The sequence below is a fragment of the Amblyomma maculatum genome, chromosome 3 (genome assembly GCF_055883805.1).
Source record: "Amblyomma maculatum isolate TAMU_Amacu chromosome 3, ASM5588380v1, whole genome shotgun sequence".
Lineage (NCBI taxonomy): Eukaryota > Metazoa > Arthropoda > Arachnida > Ixodida > Ixodidae > Amblyomma > Amblyomma maculatum.
The window spans coordinates 30,708,711-30,730,061 of NC_139346.1; the positions used below are offsets into that span (position 1 = coordinate 30,708,711).

The following is a 21,351-nucleotide window of genomic DNA, read 5'->3' on the forward strand; positions in this document are numbered from 1 at the left end:
CTGCAGTGGCCACAGGATTGGAGGAGGTCAGTATACATCCCCATTCCAAAGAAAGGCAGTGCCAAAGATTGTTCTAACTACCGCACGATCGTGCTTATTTCGCATGCTAGCAAGGTGATGCTGAAAATCCTCCAAGGTAGGCTACAGCAGTATATGGATCGGGAGCTTCCGGACGTGCAAGCTGGGTTTCGCAAGGGCAGAGGAACTAGAGACCAAATTGCCAACCTTCGCTGGATCATGGAAAAAGGAAGACAGTTCCAGAAACCCATCCACTTTTGATTTATTGATTATGCGAAAGCGTTTGACTGCGTAGATCACAGCAGATTGTGGCAAGCTCTCCAAGAGATAGGAGATCCAATTCACCTCATCTGTCTCCTCAGTAACCTGTATGAAGGGCAAGAGGCCATAGTCAGAACTGGGCATGGTCTTACTGATTGGTTTCCGATTGAGAAATGAGTAAGGCAAGGCTGCATACTGTCGCCCTGCCTATATAACCTATACGCAGAGTGCATCATGAAGAAGGCCGGTCTAGACGAGTCTTCAGCTGGAGTGAAGATTGCTGGAAAACGTATCAACAACCTTAGATATGCTGATGATACCACTTTAATGGCAGAAAGTGAAGTGGAACTCAAGAGACTTCTGATGCGCGTACAAGAAGAGAGTGAGAAGTTTGGGCTGAAACTGAACATTAAAAAGACAAAGATCATGGTGTCTTGCCCTATCAAGTCCTGGAGCATCAATGGACAAGAAGTGGAAGCTGTGACAGATTTTCTCTTCTTGGGCTCCAAGATTACCTCGGAAGGAGACTGCAGCCATAAAATTAGGAGACGGCTGCTTCTGGGAAAGAGAGCAATGGTTAGCCTTGACCGCCTAGTAAAGAGCAGAGACATTAGTCTGCCAACCAAGATCCGTATAACTCATGCTATGGTCTTTCTAGTTGTGATGTATGGATGCAAGAGTTGGAGTGTGAAAAAGGCTGACCGCCGAAAAATTTACGCGTTTGAATTGTGGTGCTGGCGAAGACTCTTGAGAGTTGCGTGGACTGCCAGAAGATCAAATCAGTCGATATTGTCGGCCCCGCCGGGGTGGCGCAGTGGTAAGACGCCCGACTACTGTGCCGGAGTTCCTGGGTTCGAACCCGACCGCAGCGGCTGCGTTTCGATGGAGGCGAAACGAAGTGGTGTCCGTGTGCTGTGCGATGTCAGCGCACGTTAAAGATCCCCAGGTGGTCGAAATTACTCCGTAGCCCTCCACTACGGCTCCTCTTTCTCTCTTTCCACTTTCACTCCCACCTTCCTCCCTTCCCTTACGGTGCGGTTCGGGTGTCCACAGAGCAAGTGTGACAGTTACTGCGCCTTTCCCTTCCTGTGAACCAATTATTATTATTATTATATTGTCGACCATAAACCCTGACTGCTCATTGAGGGTCAAATTCTGTTAAAGCTCAGCTACGTTGGTCATTTGATGAGAAGAGAGGAGTCGCTGGAGAAAGATTTGATGTTGGGAAAGGTTGAGGGTTGCCGGAGAAGGGGTAGGCAGCGAACGCGATGGTTAGATGGCATCCTCGAGGCACTGCAGTTGAAGTTATGTGATGTTAGGAAGATAGTGAGAGACCGGAAATCGTGGCGTGACATGGTCCATAGGGTCACAAAGAGTCGGACACGACTGAACGACTGAACTGAACTGAACTGAACATGCTTTGGACAAGTTAACGAGTGTTGAATGATGTGAACTACGTCTTTGTGTCACTCAAAATCGCGACAAGCAAATGAGTAGACGGTGCGAATGGGGCTCGATAACGCTATCGCGTTCCATTCTTAAAGGCGAAGCTTAAGCGTCCTCCAAATTTTCTTTTCCTTCTTCCTACAGCCACAACAACAACGTCTGCCTCAGGTGTGGACGGAGGGTGGTTGCTCCTGGCCCTGATGGGGCTGGGATAGGTAGGTCACCGCCGTTTGTGGCGGGGGCTAGCCTGCCATCGAAATTTATCTGTTGTATAGGCCGTCATTGCACCCCCCACCGCTTCAGTGGTGGACGACGGCTGTTGCGGCGCGCGCCATTCTCTCCCTCTTCTTCTTCTTTCTTCTCTATTTTCTCTTCTGTTCGCACAAAGCAGCGGAGGGGGTTCAGCTACAGAGCCAGTAGTAGGCCCGTGAATTTTCTTTTTCTTCTTTCTACAGCCACAACAACGTCTGCCCCATGTTCTGTGCAAGAGCAGCGTCAACCGCGACGCGTTCATTACACGAAGCCGTGTTAAGCCAAAGTGGCGTACCAAACAGCAGCCATGCTGCTAACCGCGTTTAGCGCGAACTGAGTTTTTCGATCATTGAAAGAAATAGCGGAATCGGTGAGGGGGATTCAAATGCACATTGGCGCCCAAGTACAAAGGCGCACGAGCTGGCCTGCTCCAATACCATACACAATATACACTAAAAACACTCTCCGAAAGCGATGGAAAGCAACACACAAAAATGCAGTCCAACGGCACTCTATAGAGTGCCGTCCGACGGTGCTTTTGTACAAACTGCGAGTACCACCTACGATGCACCAGTCTAGTGCTGCGGAGCGATAGATCGATGTACCCTGCACCTCGTCCCGTCTTAGCAGCATCGTTTGCTCTGCTCGATCGTTGTCAGGTCAAAGTCTGCCCCCAGCCGCATAATGAAGGCAGAAGATAAGGTCATAAGGCTTACAGCACCGTGTGCCGGAAACCTGCAGCAAAGGTGCCGCCCGCAATAGTGGCTGACGGCGGTGCTCTGGACGTTTAGTTCCCCTGATCGCTGCTAGGCCTAAATTGCTTCTCATTGCAGCCACAGCAGACGGCACTTTGTAAATGATCAGCGACGCGTTATAGTAACTGGTATTTTCGGTGATGAACCTTTCTTAGTCTGTACCAGACTGTTCCGCAGTAACAGAAATTGTTTTCGGCATGCCTTAGCACCGGAGCTAGCGGATACAAGAACACGGGCACTGCACCGGCGGAAGGTGCTATGCGGCTGTGAGCAGAAACTCCCGCGCCGCATGCGTCAGTATTGCTCAGGAAGCATTCATTTTAATCTTTTTCTAATGACCTACTATTATTAGGAGAAAATAAAACACATTTAGCATGGTTTTCTGGCACCGGCGCAAGGAAGGATCCGCCGTACCGCAATTGAGACATGGCCGGTGCGACCATCGCGGTGGTGTTTACTGCGCGGCAGCGCTGCCATCTTTGGGCGAGACATGATCCCTAGTGTGATCGCGTGCAATGCTAGTCTTTGACCAAGCGCGAACACAGTACAGAGCTGGCACAGCAGCAGACGACGGGGTGACCGTTGTCGGTCTGTGACGTCACCAAGCATTTCAATATGTCGATCGCTCTCGGTGAGACGAGCTTCTCGGTATCAACTTCAATTACTTATTTCGAAATAAAAAATTCATCTTGCAAGCTGAGATTTTAGAATTAAAATAATAAAGCCTAGTGTTATCTAGCAAACTACAAAAATATAATAGATTGGATGACCATGGCATGACCCCTTTACGTGCCAACTTGCAGCGGAACCGTCGAAATGGCCACAAATTAAGCTATAGCCAGAATACTACTATGCCTATGGCTGCCAGAAGTGCATGCATGGTGCATGATAATCCTCCGCACAGCTGCATCAACGCCTTTTTAGAGCGGAGAGAACAAAAATCAAATTAACTGTAAACAGTCCAATATTACTGCGCAATGATAACGTAAGTAACTCGGGGGATGAACTGCAAATACTGATTGATGACGTAGACAGGAAATGTAGAAAGGTAGGCTTGAAAATCAATATACTAAGGTAATCTTCAACAGCCTCGGGAAGGAACAGCAGTTTACGTTAGGTAGCGAAGCGCTGGAAGTAGTAGGCGAATATGTCTACTCAGGACAGGTAGTAACCACAGATCCGGACCATGAAAAGGAAGTAACAAGAAGAATAAGATTGGGATGGAGCGCATTTGGCAAGCACTCACAGATTATGACTAGTAGCTTGCCGGTATCGTATCGCTCAAGAGGAAAGTATACAACAGTTACATCTTACCTGTACTCACCTATGGGGCTGAAACGTGGAGGCTAACCAAGAGGGTTCTACTTAAGTTGAGGACAACTCAGAGGGCTATGGAACGAAAAATGGTAGGGGTAACATTAAGAGATAGGAAGCGTGCAGAGTGGATCAGAGAAATAACTCAAGTTACTGAGATTCTAGTGGAAATTAGGAAGAAGAAATGGGAATGGGCAGGATATGTAGGGCGAAAAGAGGATAACCGATGGTCGCTTAGGGTAACAAACAGGATTCCAAGGGAAGGAAAGCGTAGCTGGGGGCGACAGAAAGTTAGGTGGGCGGATAAGGTTAAGAAGTTCGCAGGGGTCAAGTGGATGCAGCGAGCGCAGAACCGGGTTAATTGGAGACATATGGGAGAGGCCTTCGCCTGCAGTGGGTATAGTCAGGCCGATGATGATGATGATAACGTCATGTTATCTAGCCCAGCCTTTCTCACCAGCAGAACGTGGTTTGAAAGTCTCGGCCCCAAGGTTTCCCCGTTAGGTGCACGGTTTCAACAGGAAACAAAATATGCTGAAAAATTTGCCGCCTGGCTTAATGGCCAAACTGTTCATGAGATGCCTCGTGAGTGATCCAAAGAATCTTTATATGTTACAGCGGATGACACATTTTTGGTAACCTTTTAGGCTGCAGTGGTGCCGCCATGTTGGAGGAGCATTAAGCTCGTTTGTGGCAGTGCTGTCGCCATCACTAGCGACCTGCGGTTAAAAGCAGATGGCTGCCGCTTAAAAGCGGAGACAGAATATGTTTAGTTTCCCAAATGTAAATGGAGCTGATGAGTGCAGAAAACCTTGCGTGCCGGCGCGCGCTTGTAGCGGCAGGTTGGCAGAGCAATACAAGCTTGAACATCCGGCTGACCAATGCTTTCTAACATACGCTTGTCAACTGCGCGCTCGCAGTAGCATAACTGCCTTTAAAAATGAGTGTTTCTTCTTGCTTTCTGAGCAACAAATATATAAGCACCGTCAGCGCTTGAACTTTGTTGTTTTAGATGTAATTTAGTTTTCTCATCTCCAGAACTTACGCCTTCGGGCGGAATAATCATAACACGCCTCACTACAGCTTAAAAGCCAAACCTCTTTAGCCTTATATTTTGGCAAACGTTATTATTGCGAAAGCAATACTACTCCCAATTTCAGCCTTTCTCGTAGCCACGGTCGGTAGGCATGTTTGACCTTTAATGACCCCAGTTAGCTGTGACGTCATACCAGCTGTGAGATATGGGCTACCAAGTCGAGTCGTCGGTGGCGGCGGTCTGTAGGCACGGCGCGCTGCAGCTGGAGCCGCGCTGCTACCGAGTAGAGGTGCTTCTGCCACCTATTCTCTCTCGTAGTTGAGAGGAGGAGGGGGAGCAAAACTATGGGTATATAAATTCTCGCGCTTGCTCAGCTGAGGCACTCGCTATGCATCCTGATGAACAGAAAGAAAAGTCACGCCGTCTCGATGAAGCCAGGAACGACAGCGAGCTACAGAGACAGATGAAGAACGCGTGGTGATGGTGGAAAGCATTTATTCCCAAAGGAGACGTTGCTTGGACAGCCACCCCTATTGAGCCGCTCCCCTTACAATACTAGGTGGAGTCTCTTATTCCGAGACTCCATTGGTCTGGGCCGCCACACGAGATCGTTGGACCAGCGCTTGTTGTGCCACTAGATCCAGGAAGCCGAGCAGGGCCGCCTTCCAGTCCTCTCGGGTAGGGGAAGCGGTTAAGGTAAAAGAGAAGAATTTAGCTGGCATGCCCAGACCATGTGAAAGGTGTCAGCCACCTCTCCACAGAAAGGGCAGAGGCCAGAAAAGGAAGGGTCGAAATGTTTGAGTACTGCCGTGCACAGTAGAGAGTTAGTAAGAAAGTCTAAGAAGTATTCTTTCGCCCGCTTTCCCTATCCCCTTGAGAGGAGCCGGGTACTGATGGTGCGAGTCCCGGTATTAGGCACAGATTTCTTGAAAAGTTAAGAGAGGACAAGTGTCCTGATCCAGATCGGCAGGGTCTACGCCGGGGGTCCGGTTAGTGAGTGCCCGGGCGGCCGAGTTGACGGCCTCATTCCCTCGTAGGCCCTGGTGGCCCGGAGCCCAAATGAGAAATCGGGTCTGGGGATCCTGATTCCAAGCTGCTTTCCGAAGTATTATTTGTGCTGTAGGCGTTATCCAGTCCAGCCCATAATTCCGACAGGCCCCTCTAGAGTCGGATAGGATGAATTTAGATTGAGGGTGGGAGGCATCCAGGGCGATTGCTACCTCCTCCGCGTGGGTTGCGCTAGGGGTCTTAAAAGTGAGGCCACCCACCTGTCTTTCCTCGTGAACGACTGCAGCCGTGTACCATCCTCCCCTGGGGCCGTATCCAGCGGAGGTTCCTTTCGGGAACCGTTCTCTTTCAAGATGACGTCAATTTGACGTCAGCAAGGCAGCGGGCGCCACCTCACGGCGAGGACGGGAAAGACAGCGGCCAATCAGCGATGGCGCCAGTCGTAGGCGTGTCCACCACGAGCATGTGGCTTTTTCTGGTACCAAATACTTGTACCAAAGTGGTGTTAAGCACTAAATAAATCTAATAATTATATAGTAATGTAAACGAGTGAATAATAGACTGAAATATTCTTAGAAGCATCCTGTTAACAACTGCCAAGCAATTGTCTTGGCTCATGAGTACCTTTCTTTGCCGCTAGATGGTGTCGCGCGCGCGGCGGCGTCGTCTGCTTTCTCGCTCGCTGTGAAGTTTTTGTAAGTTCTGCCTTTCGCACAGAGTGGCAAATATCCTAAGAACGAGGTCTACAACGCCCGTAGTACGCAGTCCGAATCACGCTAGCTCTTTGACGGAGGAGTTGCTGCCGCCGTTGCGAGTACGAACAAGCTGCTTGATACCGGCACCGCGTCGGCACGTCCGCGCCTGCCTATGTAGCGGGGCAGAGTCCGTAGCCTTATCGACCGTTCAAGCGTCGTGAGTATGCGCGACCTTTCCGTGAATAGCTGTCAATGTAGGACGCAGCCGATTACACATGGAATCCGACCGCACTCGACCCAGTCAGCCACCGTCTGCTCCCCTTCCGCTGATGTAGAAGGAGGCAAAACTCAGCCCGCACTTACGGACGCGAATTATTTGTCTCTACGACTGCCGGATTCAAATGGTCGCACTGCTGTTGACCGAGAGCTCCCGATCGCAAAGTAGCGATCGAAGAGCGCAGAGCACCTTTGCTTCTGACGGCAGCCCGGCATACCTCTTCGTCCCCAGTTCGCTTCGCGATCGGCACGCAGCCTTAGCCAGTGTTGCTGCAAAACCTCCTGAGACATGTAGTAGACGTTGTCTCGTTTTTCTTTTTTTTACTGCGTCAGTTTACAAAACGCGCAAAGCGCTGCCCGAAAACACACACACACACACACACACACACACACACACACACACACACACACACACACACACACACACACACACACACACACACACACACACACACACACACACACACACACACACACACACACACACACACACACACACACACACACACACACACACACACACACACACACACACACACACACACACACACACACACACACACACACAAAAAAAAAAAAAAAAGGATACCACGGCCGTACTCAAGCAGCTGCGCGGCGCGCGCCGTCGCTCGACTACGGCCATGAGGCGCCACAGCGAGCGCAGAGCGGTTCCATCTCGAAGCTGACCAACTCGTCGCGGTTCCTGCGCCGGCCGGCAAAAAGGTTCCTTTCGGAGCGGTGGCCCCGCCCCGTGACGTAGGCGAAAAACGCGGAGCCGCCTCCGGAAGATTTGGGGGTCACGCCGGACGTGGCGCAGCAACCAGTTAGGAGCGGCGAAAGGAACCAGTTCCGGAACGGAACCGTCGCGGGATCTGGCCCCTGGAATGGTGCGGGCCCGTAACATCCACATAGAAACATTGTTTAGAGCCATAATGGCGTTGCATAGCATGCCCGCGCCTGACGCCGTCGATTGTGGTCTGCTCTGTCCATTTTGGTATGAAGGGGTCGAACATGCAGGGCGCCTCTTTATAGCTCTAGTACTCGTACCCTTTCCTCAATGTGATGGTTGTGTTGTATATGAAGCCAGTCCAAAAGGACACGACCGGACATGGTCTGTGGAAGACGCGTGTATTGATTAGTGAGGTGCACCTCGCGTAGCTCCCGATAGGTGTTCACCGGGCCCAATGCAAGGAGCGTCGCATTGGAGGTAGAGATGGGGAGGTCGAGCGCCCTCTTGATCATCTTGCGGAGAGTGACCTCCAGGATGTCTTCATCATGATTGCGCAAGTGCAGGTATGGAGTTGAATAAAGAATTTGACTCGTCACAAAAGCATAGGCGAGTCGCATCGCATCCCTGCTTCTGTGACCCCCACACTTGTTGGAGACGCGGCGGACCATGCGGCCCACTTGGTCGCCAACCTTGCGAAGCTTGGCTAGTGTTGTGTCAGCGCGACGATTTCGGTGAATAAAGAGTCCGAGGACTCTAATCTCTGTGCCTTCGCGTATGGGTCCACTAGCCAGAGAGATAAGTATTGGTGGCTTACATCTCGGCGAGGAGCGTAGATGCACGAATTCTGATTTTTGAGGAGAGCACTGGAGACCACAGTACGTAGCATAGGGATCCACTATGCCCGCCGCTGTTTGCAGGCAGTACTCCAGTTGACCAATGTTGCCCTCTGTAGCCCAAATGGTGATGTCGTCGGCATACAACGCATGCTGTATACCTTGAACCTTACCTAGTTGGGCAGGGAGATGAAGCATTGCCAAATTAAAGAGTAGTGGGGGCGTCTCGCTTGACGGCGCGCTCAAGATGCAGCTAGACCAGCACGTCGCGCCTTTCTTGAATCGTCCTCAAGCAGTGACATTTCCGAATGGAATGTAATGGACGCTTGCAACAGTGAAGACTCTTTGTTGACGTGTTCACTCAGCCGTCAAGAACGTAGGATTGCAACTAGGCGGCAACGACACGTTCAGGAAACAGAAGAATGGCAACGGAACTATAGCGTAGCCATGCCATTATTGCTTTCGCAACCTACCGGGCTTAACTAAGCTAAGCCCCAGCTAATTATTTGATGTATTTCATGGCTTGTGCCCAGTGAACCGATCACGTCATCGAAGTGGAACAATAAGCAACCGCTGGATCACTTGGTATGCTAAAAAAAGCGTTGAAGTTTGGTGCATAACTGCTGGATATATCGCCTTCTTAGACTGACTCTAAACAACCTAATATTGTAAGACGCAGTACATTTTGTGCAAACTAAAGAGACGGAGGTTACAGCCGGATTAACGATACAGATGTGTGATGAGGTCATAAACGTAAACCCTTTATAAAAGACCTCAAAAAGGATACAGTGCTGAAGAGGAAGGGGCAGTAGATAAAAGTGACGACGGTGTCTTTTTTCATTATGGCATTTCCCTAAAGGGTATCGGTAGTCTTGAGATGATATCCCCAATGTCGCTTGCCCAATGCGGCTTACAAGCACAGCTGCCTGAGATCGATAAGCATGGTCTACAGGTGTCTGTGAAAAATAGCATGAGAAAAAAGAAATTCTGAAGTTGAGTAGGATATTCACTAATGTGAAATGTGAGCTCAGTTACTTAGCTTCAGCAGCGCGAACGGCCTGCGGAGTTTTCTCGGTGGCGCAAACACCCATTGATTAGTGCAGATGTTTAGGTATTTGATTATTGCAGGCAATTGGAGTATGAAGGGTTCTCTCGGCGCTGGCGACGATCTGCTTTGACAGCGCGAGCTGCAGGGTTCTCTCGGTGGCGGTGCTTAAAGCTTGTGCTTCGGCGGCACTGTGCTACTCAAGCAGTGCGTTAGCAGCAGGGGCATGAGAAGCACTTCTATTGGTTTCATAGTTGGTGTTGCAGTAGTCCTCTTGAAACGTGACACCTAACCCCATGGGGAATTGTCTAAGGTGTAGAGGCGTACACAGGAGAATTTCCTGAGACGGTTGACTCAGGAAATTGGGAATGTAGGAAGTGGGAATGTAAAGTGCAACGATGCAGCTTTGCATAACGCTTATATTAGTACAATAATAATATTAGTTACGTCACTCATTCCTGTGAGGCAATGCTGTGAGTAGCGACAAGGAGAATCTGTCGTACAAACACTCACATGCAACCGATGAGCAATCGGCGCAGAGCTCGTGTCTCTTCTTTCTCTTCCTCTATGTAATTTATGTAATCAGTTATCTAAATTTGTGATATGTTTCCGGATCGAGACCATGTTATGCAGAAAAAGAGACTTTCTCCTGGGCTCGTACTCTCTCATGACGCGTGGCTCATTACTCTCGTTCGGTTGCCCTGACGCCAACGGCGACGCTGCTTAACCGCCGATCAGTTGTATAAGAGCTGTGCACTCAAAATACTGTTCGGAGCCGTCTTTATAAGTCAAAGCGAAAGCAATGGAGGTTATGGGTGTGAATCAGTGCGAGCTCCGCATCAGGATTGTATTTAGTTTATGCGAATTTGAGATGTCTCCGGAGACCATGTTATGCAGAACAAGACTCTTCTTTGACTTGTGGCTCTCTCATGGCTCGTGGTTCGTTACTCTCGTTCGGTTACCACGACGTCGACGCGACGCTGCTTAACCTCCGAACAGCAGCGTACTCAAAAACCCTTGTTCGGAGGCGTCAGTATAAGTCAGAGTGCAAGCGATGGAAGTCATGGGTGTAAATCAGTGTGAGCTCCGCATCAGGAATGCATTTAGTTTATGTCCCGGAGACCATGTTATGCTCAACAATAGACTGCTGTGGCATTTGATAGCTACACCAGGTGTATGCATTTTGTAAATAAGGTTTGGTTTGGTTTGGTTTTGTGGGGTTTAACGTCCCAATGTGACCCAGGCTATGAGAGCCGCCGTAATGGAGGACTCCGGAAATTTTTACCGCCTGGGGTTCTTTAACGTGCGCTGACATCGCACAGCATACGGGCGCCTTGCTTTTCGCCTCCATCAAAAAGCTGCCGCCGAGGCCGGGATTCGATCCCGCGTCATTGAGAACAGTAGTCAACCGCCGTAACCACTGCGCCACACAGGCGGAGTAGCTGACATGGATGCAATCCCCCTGTCCCCCCTCCACTAAATAATGTAGCGGATCTCGCCTCCAGGCCTCTCCTCAGAAACTACTATTACGAAAATGTCAGTGAACTTGAAGAGGTCATTAGATAATTTGTGTTTTTTGAATGCAATACTTTTCGTTCTATATTCGCTCTCAGTTATTTAGAATGCAGTAAAGAGAATTAAGACTGTAGCCACTTTTCTAAACGTTATTGGCTGTATCTAGTAATGCGACGGTTATTCTCTTTTCAGGCCGGAACAAATGGATGCAACATCAGATACCACCCCTTTCAGCCTGTATGCTGGGGTGCCTTCCCTAAGTTTTCTTTTCAAGTCAGTAAAGGTAAATAAATGTCATGCTGGTTAAAACAATAACGGTATAAATATATGACTTCCAATTGCTGATTGCATAGCGTAATATGTTCAGAAACTGTTGGGTCAGAACGTTGCTCATATGTGCTTTTGCGTGGTTCATGAAAGCACTTACTGATCATACGAATTAAGCTACTCATGGGCAAATGAACTGTCATTATTTCTCCAGTATTTAAAATAGACGTAGAAGCTTTGTGCAGTCATTGGAGAGCGCGATCAAGCTTTCTGCTAGAAACAATTCATTTTTGGCACCATGTCAGTCTGCGCGGCATTTCTGCCGCAAGGCTGCCCCCTTACCCTTTGTGCCCAATTCCTTCCTACTATATGTTTAGTAAAACAACTGGCTATTAGTACATTTACCCAGACACTTTCCTTATTTTTTCACCACATAAGTATTTTGTAGGCAACCTCTTCAGCAGAAACAACCCTGCTTTGTCATCGCGCCTCTAAGGAACTGCCATCCCGATGCTAACGAATGAGCTGCATACAGGTATTTACTATCGTCATTGCAATACAGCTGCGCTGCTCGTTAAACGACCATTTTTTGGGATCTAACAAGCTATAACAAAGCAACGGCAAACAGTTATGCAGCGAATAAATATCTACAGAAAAGACACATACCCTTTTGCAGTATGGTTTGATTTTTGGGCACCTCCATCGAACAGCATCAGCCGCGGCTTGGATTCCATCCCGCATCCTTGGGCACAGCAGTCGACCACTCTAAGCCACATAGGCGGTGTATACATGAAAATATTCAATGTAGAAGGAGCGGAAGAAGATAGCTACACACTATGAAAGAGCACTGAACCGGGGTTAAGCGGTAGCCTGAGTTTGAAGGCCTTGAAAACGTTTCGGCCATGGCCTTGTCTTCGAAGACAAGTCCACTTGTCGAAACGTTGGCTCGGCTTGCGAACTGAGGCTGAAAATAGCCAGGCATCTTCACCGCCTACCAAATGGATTGAACTACTCTTGGTCTTCAATGCATTTGAATTTGTAACGCTAGTACTTAATAATAATGGTTATCAAAATACGGCATTTTTTTCTGTGTTATTAGGCGACAGCGCAATACGTGAAAACTAAAGAGATATATACAGGTAATACTCGCCCATCTACTTACGTGTTATAGTTTTATATTTTGGAAGCCTGGAGAACTTTCCTCGTCCTTCGCGTTTTTTTAGTCAACATGAGCAACCAACTAGCGCGAATCTCAACGCTTCTAAGGTTGTTATTTTTTGTTGTTGTCGTCCGTTTCATAATGCTGATATTGATTATCTGCGCATAACGATTTTTTCTAATACATTGCCTGTATTTTTCGGTGATGTAATTGTCTTTTTACAACCGCAGACAAGAAATATAGACCATATGCTTTGACGGTCAAAACCGTTTGACGCGTTTCCTAGCAAAACAGATCGTTACTTGTATATAGCAAGTCACATGTAATTTCGTATTTGCAAATTACTGAATGTGTTAGTTAAGCTCTAAATGTAATGCTTTATTTGCTGTCGGCATAAAATTAATAAAGATAGCATGCGAAATATCCGGCCCGTCTTCTTTTCAGATAGATAGATAGATGTATTTATTGAAAGGAAAAGGCAGAGAGGTTGGCCGGAATAATTCAAATCTGGCCTGCTACTCTGCACTGGGGAATTGGAAGGAGAGAAGAAAGAAGATCATGATGGGTGACGATGTGGGAGAAGGCATATGAAATACATATAGAGACACAGTAGCTTGTTTTACAAGCGCGAATCAAGTCCGCCGGCGCACAAAAAACAGTAAAGAGCCCTCACTAACTGGATACCCTTCCCCTTGTCCTGCCAAGCGCCCTGCAGCAGTTCCTCCGACAGAAGCCTCTTGTCTAAACGCTTCAAGGAAGCCGCTAGCACACTTCTTTCGTGCGCATACGCTGGGCACACCAATAATATATGGTCCGCAGTCTCTGGGATGCCACAAGTTGAACATTCCGGCGAGTCCATCTGTCCAATTAAATGTAAGAATGTTTTCAGAATTTGGTTCACCATGAATTAATCAGCTATACTTGTTCCTTCTTCATTTACTTCACCACGCTCACATCACGTTCATGGTTTAGGCATTATTACCACATGCAGAAATAAAACCTTCACAGATTACGTTTTGCCTCGTGTAATATACAGCTGGATCCAAATTTCTACTGCTATTGCGTCAATTCTCGACCCTTTAGTGTTGTTGCCGCTTATAACGTGTAATACGGTCCTACCTAAGTAATTCAACCTTGTATTTTTTTTTTAACCAGTTATTTTTGCATGCCCTGTTTTTTTTGTCTGTGCGCTGTTTTCTGTATCACCCATACTTTAACGTAATGGTTTGCCTTGACGTTATAATAAATAAATAGCGATAAGCAATAATAATTCATTTCGCCAACGTGAGGAGGGATGGGCAGAGCGATACATCGAAGTGGGCAAGACCGCTACTTTATCAACGGGTACAACTTCGTATTCAGATATGTGGCGCAAATAAACACAAACACAGGAGAAGATACACAGCACACGCGCACACTACCAACTGTAAGAAGAACCGGAAAACACTTCCTCTTCTACACTCAGGCACGTCTCAACTTCCTCTTCTTCTCATTTTCCTCTTCTTTGCCCAGGGGGAAAATGCCACTCACTTCCTCGCAGACCTTAACCTTGTCCAAACATGGCGGTGACCCCTCAAGCCGTTATTTTGGGTACAACTTCCAGCCATGAATTTGGCTTCCGCATGTTGTTACTGGCTTCTTTTGAGTGAGAACGTACTTCATATCTATTAACGTCTGGCTTGCTTGTCAATATTGGCCTTTCTCGGTAAAATACAAAGTTTGTAAGTTAAATGCAGCATACTTATATCGACATTTGCGAAGAGAAAAGGTTTCTAGGTTTTCATGTTTTAAGCACAATAAAAGTAAAAGGTCATGAAAGAATTAGTGCCACTTTGTGGCTAAAACAATTTACGATTTATTAGCATATGTCGCTCAAACGAACGCTTCCTTATAGACCTGCTCTTGCGTTTAATCTCCCATTACAAACAGAGAAATACGGACGAAGGGGAGGTAACCCACCCTGCTTACCACACGGCGTATGACACGCTCCTTCTTTACCACAACTGGACGGATCCTCGGCTGACACCAATGTGCGCTCGGCTCCACGGTGCAGCGACCTGGATTGCAGCCAATGCCGCTCTCGTCCCGACCAACTTCTCAGCCCTCGGCCGGCGTCTGGAAGAGTCGCTGAGCGTCCTCCAGTCATCACCGACAGCGCTGCAGCTTGAGCTCAATGGCGTGTCACTCGGTGAGTATTCGAGACAGAGGTCGTGCGATCCAGACACAGGCACACGAGAAGGGGCGCAATCAGCCATGTATTTGTCGCCATTTTGAGCGCCGCATATACGACAAGTGGGAGCTGCCATGAACTTGTAAGCTACGTCTGAACGTCTAAGCTCACGAAGAGGGGTCACCTAGAGAGATCTTTATCCATTGGATCCTAAAACCAAGTTTCTGTTTTCTATATCAATATTTGCTTTCCATAACCTGGTCCACTTCCATTGGTCGCTCATCTCATTGAGGTACAGGTCGTGCGAGAAACCACCGCGCTGCAACAACACGGTGTCACTCACTTGGCTCCGCTTAAACCATAACCGGCGAATGGCAGTGCAGCACGACACCGTTGGCACGATTGGTGTGCTTCACCGAAGCTAATTCACCCGAGACGAAAAATATGCGTGCTCCTGCTGTGTGAAGAATTGGTGCAGCCTGATCTAAGCGGCTGTGCCGTACTGAGTGCGGGGAAACAGGGATAGCTAGCAGCGGAGTCATGACCGAGGCAGGTTTGTCTTTGCGATTTCCTGCTGTGCCTACCGTCGCTTGCGCCACTTATGCCGTCACAGCCGAATAAAATGAAATCGGAACTTTGCCATACACCCCCTACAAACAATGTCGAAGTGGTGAAAAAACAAGGTTATTCAAAGAGTGAACATCTTGCAAAGACCGCCTTCGAAGGGAAAGAGTCTAAGAATTGGGGAGCGGCTTCGTGGCTGACGAAATTCTGCGAAGACCTCCGATTGCCTTCCATCAATAAAGAAAGCATACATGGCTTCTTCATAAACGACTGTCTTGAGCAGTACTTCTAGGTACAATTTCACTGAAACACATGGGTGCCGACGAACGTGTATACGCGCAGGTCTTCATTCTTGTACAGAGACACTAGGAATACGTGTAGTGCTTATTCACAGTATAAGCAGATTACATGCCTAAATCTCACTGCGCCTATGTCTGTTCGGCAGAACTAAAAGGGCTACCTACCCGAACATTTTATTGTTTTTGTTCTGGGGCTGATTGTTTTTTTTTCAATCAGAGAAAATTTCAAAAGCTGTGCCTATATTCGCTTGTTCTTAAACAAGATCTCGTGGGGATATAGCCCTAACATGGGCATCAATTCTTCTGCTAGTACAATTTTACGGAGTCTAGACATGTAGGTACTTTTTTTCTGGATTTATCCGTAGACCGTATGAAGGCAGTAACTAGACGAAATTGTCACAGTGTCTATTTAGGCGACTGCTGAAAATTGCATACGCTTGCCTGCTTCTTCAGGTCTCGAAGGAATGGTTCGAAGGGCGCAACCTTCCAAACTTTGGCCTTCTTCGACGAGTCTTCAGTGATTCAAATGTCCGCATGTGGCAAAGGACAGCGGAGACAGTCGAGAGATCATTTTTAGCGATGAGAAAGTTCTAGACGTCTTCTGCAATGCCCTTCAGAAGATGTCCGACTTTGTCCTCATCCGATATGTGGGAGTCTATCGCCTTGCACAATTTGAGGCCCTCCGGTATAGGTAGTGCAGGTCTCGCCGGGTAGTTGGGCACGATGATCGAGGGTCTGCTCAGCCCGTTTGCTGCACGCTGACGAGTCGCCGAAACACTGTTTAAGTTCAGCGACAAATTACTCCCATGTGGTCAGCGTGTCCTCGTGGTTTTCATAGCAGAGAAGGGCGGTGTCGGTAAGGAAAAATACGACGTTGTCGAGCTGATTGACGGCTTCCCAACGGTTGTAGCGGCTCACCCGTTGGTAGTAGCGGAGCCACTAGTCAACATCCTCTTCCACTGCGCGAGCAAAAGAGCGGGGCTCCTAGCGCGGTGGATAAAGGGTGGAAGCCGCCTGACTTGAAGTGGTAAGAAGCACAGAGGTAGACTCGGCGGCGGCATGGTAATGAACAGTGGCGGAAGTCCAGCAATGCGCCTCTACGACGAGGCTCCAAGGGCGCGTAAATGGCGGGGCGACGCCGGGGAATCGAAACCAGACCTCCACCAAAAAGTAACGCTCTTGATGTCATGGCGTAAGTCAACGCTACTGCGACAATACAACAGCAGACCCAAGCCAGACAGCACCTCCGCTATCACAGACTTCTTCGTCCCCCTACAATAAGCTCCTCTTCTTCATCCGTCTAGTCTGTAACATTATATATATATATATATATATATATATATATATATATATATATATATATATATATATATATATATATATATATATATATATATATATATATATATATATATATATATATAACGCCATTGTTAGCATACACAAATTACTCTCTGCTAAAAGATCGTTTTATACATATCAGGATGAATGTTAAAATATGAAAATGTAAAAAATTGCCCACTATTAGAAACCGGCTCAAAAAGATTTACGAAGTCTAACAATAAAGCATCAATGCCAAAATTATATCAGGACTAGTACTAAGATCAATACTGAATAATCCTTACTTTGTCTCACAAAACTCACCTTTGCGAAATACCTTTGATTTGTTTTAGGAAGAAAATATTACGACAGCAAAATCTTCTACATTTCAGTGATTTACATGTTGTAATTATCTGCAGCAAATGCAAGGTAGTGACATAGGCGAACGATTACTAGGTGACCGTGACGACCTTGTTCTATGCCGAAATGAGTCACCTATGTTTCAGTCCTGTGGAACCAAACTTGATGAATGAAATCGATTGAATATATGAGACTTGAGATTTGCTCTATGATGATATTTTTGAACGAATGCGTTCACACCAGCAGGTGAAGTAAGTTTCGGGGATTCAATAGGCTTTAGCCTTCCGCGAGTTTCGGATATATTTTCAGACATTAAACGGTGATCATATACAAAAGCCTGGCACGGAACAACGCTTTTGGAAAGAACAGTTAACAAAAAATTAAATCTGACACTCGGATACCGTCCTGGTCTGGACGACTGCGCCCAGCTTGATCGAACAGGGACAAGCTTGAATTGAAGGCAGGTTTGGACAATGTCTAATAACATGTCAGCCAAACTTGGATTTCTGCTATCACGTTTTTTTATTCAATGGTACTTCTGATACTCCTCACAGTGTCCTGCTGCCATGTCTTGTGCAGCTTGATTTGTTCCTTGCTATAGCATAGGCCATAGCGTATAGATTCCGATGAATTTGGGAGGTGAAATATTCGTTACGCTCCCCTCTCCCTTTTGTTCAAGGTGCTGAAGTAACTTCCCGCATGCGAGAGCTCCGCGAAAGCTCGGCACATCGATGCCTTTCCGCCACGTTCATAGTGCCTCAGCGATATATCACTGATGCTTTTTCAAAGGTGCAGGGTGGATAGAGATATGCCGAGAATGATTGAGGTTACGCTCAGCCGTCGTCTATAGTGATCTTCGTCGACTTCCTGCAGGCGGCTCGACCGAGTGCAGGAAGAAAAAGTGTTTTTTTTTTTTTTGCTATGGCCGCTGAAACAATACACCTATTCTAAAGCCAGCCGCTACAATTCTTTCTCCGCACCGTTAAAGAATTCTTACTGTTTCGCTTCTGACCGTTTTAAAGCGTTAGCAATACAAACGCCACACGGAGAAAAACTCGTTGTCTATGTATCACATGTGACTCTCTCCCTGGCCTGTTGGCGGGTGGTCAATCAAGAAGACGGAACCCACTTTCTCTCTGTGTAGGGAAGACAAGGGCCGGCAGGTGGCTGCCAGGAGAAGACCCCTCTCTCCGCCGGAAAAAGAAAAATTAAGTTGTAAAATCCGTAAAGGATGGTATTTCTAATCACTATGCAGAACAAAAATATCTCAAATGGCTCAACAGAATTAAAATGAATACAAATGTCTCAGCAATGGCCATAGCGAAGTTGCTCAGCAAATGTTTGCTGAGCAACTTTAGTAAGAGTATTCAGTATGAATACTGGCAGGTATTACATACAGCTTTTAGCATGAGAAATAACCAGGGGAATATTTTCAATAATAATTTTTAAGTTTTACCACCACCTCGCTCCATTCAGAAAAAACTAAAACATTTTCTACTTTATTCCTCCTAATTTTAATTCTGTTGTGTTCTCGATTGCTGTCGCAAGTGATTAACAAATGTCCTTGCTTGATATGACCACTTGGGTAGTTCTTAGTGCTCATGTGTCTGTGTTAATTAGTTATGTTACGCTGACAAAAAGAACAAATCGTTTAGTTTGCATTTATAGGAACTCTTAAACAAAATCTTGTTGGGTTTCTGCAGTATTATATGTGTATATTCCTTCTATTGTGCCATAAACTAAACTTCCAAACTTCAAACGTTCTAAATAATATAAAGTAAAATAGCAGTAGATAAAAAGTATGTGTCAAGAAAAAAAGAACAAAGAGAAGAATTTACGCATTCCACCGCCCAATGCTATTGAAGAACACCGTCAATTGTTTTTGTTCGTCTGACGTTCGCTTTTCACACGAGCCAGGCGTCTGAACTCTGTTCAGCTGCGTTCAAATTACTCCCCAGTATACCGTTTATGCTTGCACTTCTTATCTCCGTCTTTAGTATGTTTGGTCCCAATTTTTAAATGAGACTAATCATGCTGTTTCTTTTTCTAATGCAACGCATGATTTTCTCATCATGCTCTCAAATTTGCACTACCTACACAGTCAGTACTGACTAACGCACAATTTGCAGATCCTCTTCGAGTGGCGATACAACACTTCCGCAAGGTTGCCGATAAGTGGACGGAGTACGTGTCACAGCTGAACCAAAGCAGGTTTGTGTCATTTCCTGTCATCCAAGTGGTGATAGCAGCAAATCTCGCTATGCTATAATTGCCTGTACCTAAGAAAATAATCAAAACAATTTGACGTAAACATGAATTGCGGCTCAAATTAAAATTCTCTAGAAAAAGATGCGACTTCACTCTATTAATTTGTGTACACAAAAATAAACTTTCCTGTGTTTAAAAAAGAAAGGGGAAGCCACAAAATTTTCTTGCCTCTAGTTTGAAAATGTTCTTTTCATCTGATATTGAACGTAGTCTTTCTGCAGAGCATTCTGCGACTTAATTATGTTCAATTAGGCATAGACTGAGCTTATTTTATTGTACTGCACTCGGTCAATCTTCATTCACCTCCTAAATGCGCAGGGCCACACACCTTCGCTCCCTCAACGACCAAATGATGTTCGCGGAGCAGTCGTTCTTGAAAACAACGGGCATACCCGGCCGACCTCTGACCCGTCACCTACTCTGGGCACCATCGGAGTTCGACAGGCACCACATCAAAGGGTTTCCAGTCTTCGGCGACTTACTGTTCTACATCTCCCAGATCCCACCGGAGACGCGCGACCAGGGCTGGAAGAATGTGCGCTTCTACCTGGCAGATGTGTTGGTGGCCATCAGGGCAGCAGCCGCGGCGCTGCGTGTACCCGCGCCGTAGGACCGCTGCTTCGTCGTAGGAGTGAACCTGATTAAGCTCAGCTGTGCGCAGACTGAGTGTGTCGTTTACTCTTACAGATCAGATTAGGGCATGATGTCGACGCATCTGTAATCAGCCGCTGAAAGTACCGCATCCGGCCTTTCCTGAGCTCCGATGTGATAACGATCGCGTTGTTTTCTGGACCCTGCGGATATGGAGTGGTCGTGAGTTGTGAAAAACAAAGCAGAAAGCTGACTTTTCTCTTCAAATCCTTCTGCCAGATCGATGCCCATCTAAGGTTTCCTTACATCTACATTCATTGATTAACAGATTTCCTTTTTTTGTGCGTGTAAAAAGTTTTTTTTTAAACTAGTACAAAGAAAATAAGCTTATATGTACCACATAATTTATCTGCAGCACTTTCTGTGGAAGACCGAGTCCAATCGCCACCAGATGCTTAATTCCTGAGCTTTGAAAAATGAACTTTAAACGACATGCTTTAACAACCCACAGCTAAGAGTGAATAAAGCGTAAAAACCCAACTGTGTTGACAGAGGCTGCAGTCAACGGTGCTGGATGCGGCTAATGGTGTGTTGCTATGACGAACGCGCACAAAACAGGTAACGCTATTCATATAATACGCGTTGGTGTGGTAATCACGGATTGAAACCCAAAAAGATAAAATTGCGTTTTGCAGGTTGTTAGGAGAGAACTGCTTGCAACTGCAATAATAAAATATCCACCAAGAACGAGTCGCAGTCCTTCAATGCAAGCGTATTCGAATACAATATGCACGATGTCCATAGCGTCTTAATGTCACAGGAAGGCAGTTTATCTCTGTGCAAAATGGGCGCTTTCTTGTTGCAAAAAATTTTCCAATAATCTCAGCTGATGATCGCAAAAATGGAGAATGTTTTGCATTTTCAGGTGTCCAAAACGTAGAAATTAGCGTTGATCAGGAGTAATGAGCGCGGAGAGCACAACACGCCAGGCAGCCATGCGCACCGCCATTCAGCCGAGCAATCTGATACACTTAAATTATCAGGTATGCTTCACCCCTTTAGCATTTCTTGCTAGAAAGTGTTTCATTACCGGTAATCAATTACAGAAAAAATTACCTCAGTTATCTTAAACCTTACTTTTGTAAAAAATTAACCAATGCGCATTACAA

At 46.7% G+C, this 21,351-nt stretch overlaps 1 protein-coding gene across 1 annotated transcript in view; it reads left to right on the plus strand.

The window, feature by feature from the left end:
- The window catches only part of LOC146194444 (aminopeptidase NAALADL1-like), a 99,540-nt gene extending 78,615 nt beyond the window's left edge, over positions 1-20,925 (plus strand). The window contains exons 15-18 of the mRNA XM_084597412.1: positions 11,377-11,467; positions 14,540-14,798; positions 19,453-19,534; positions 19,910-20,925. Of these exons, the coding sequence (XP_084453538.1) occupies positions 11,377-11,467; positions 14,540-14,798; positions 19,453-19,534; positions 19,910-20,201 (724 nt within the window). The 3' untranslated portion in view covers positions 20,202-20,925. The remainder of the gene's footprint in view (positions 1-11,376; positions 11,468-14,539; positions 14,799-19,452; positions 19,535-19,909) is intronic.
- The last annotated feature ends 426 nt before the right edge of the window (positions 20,926-21,351 follow it).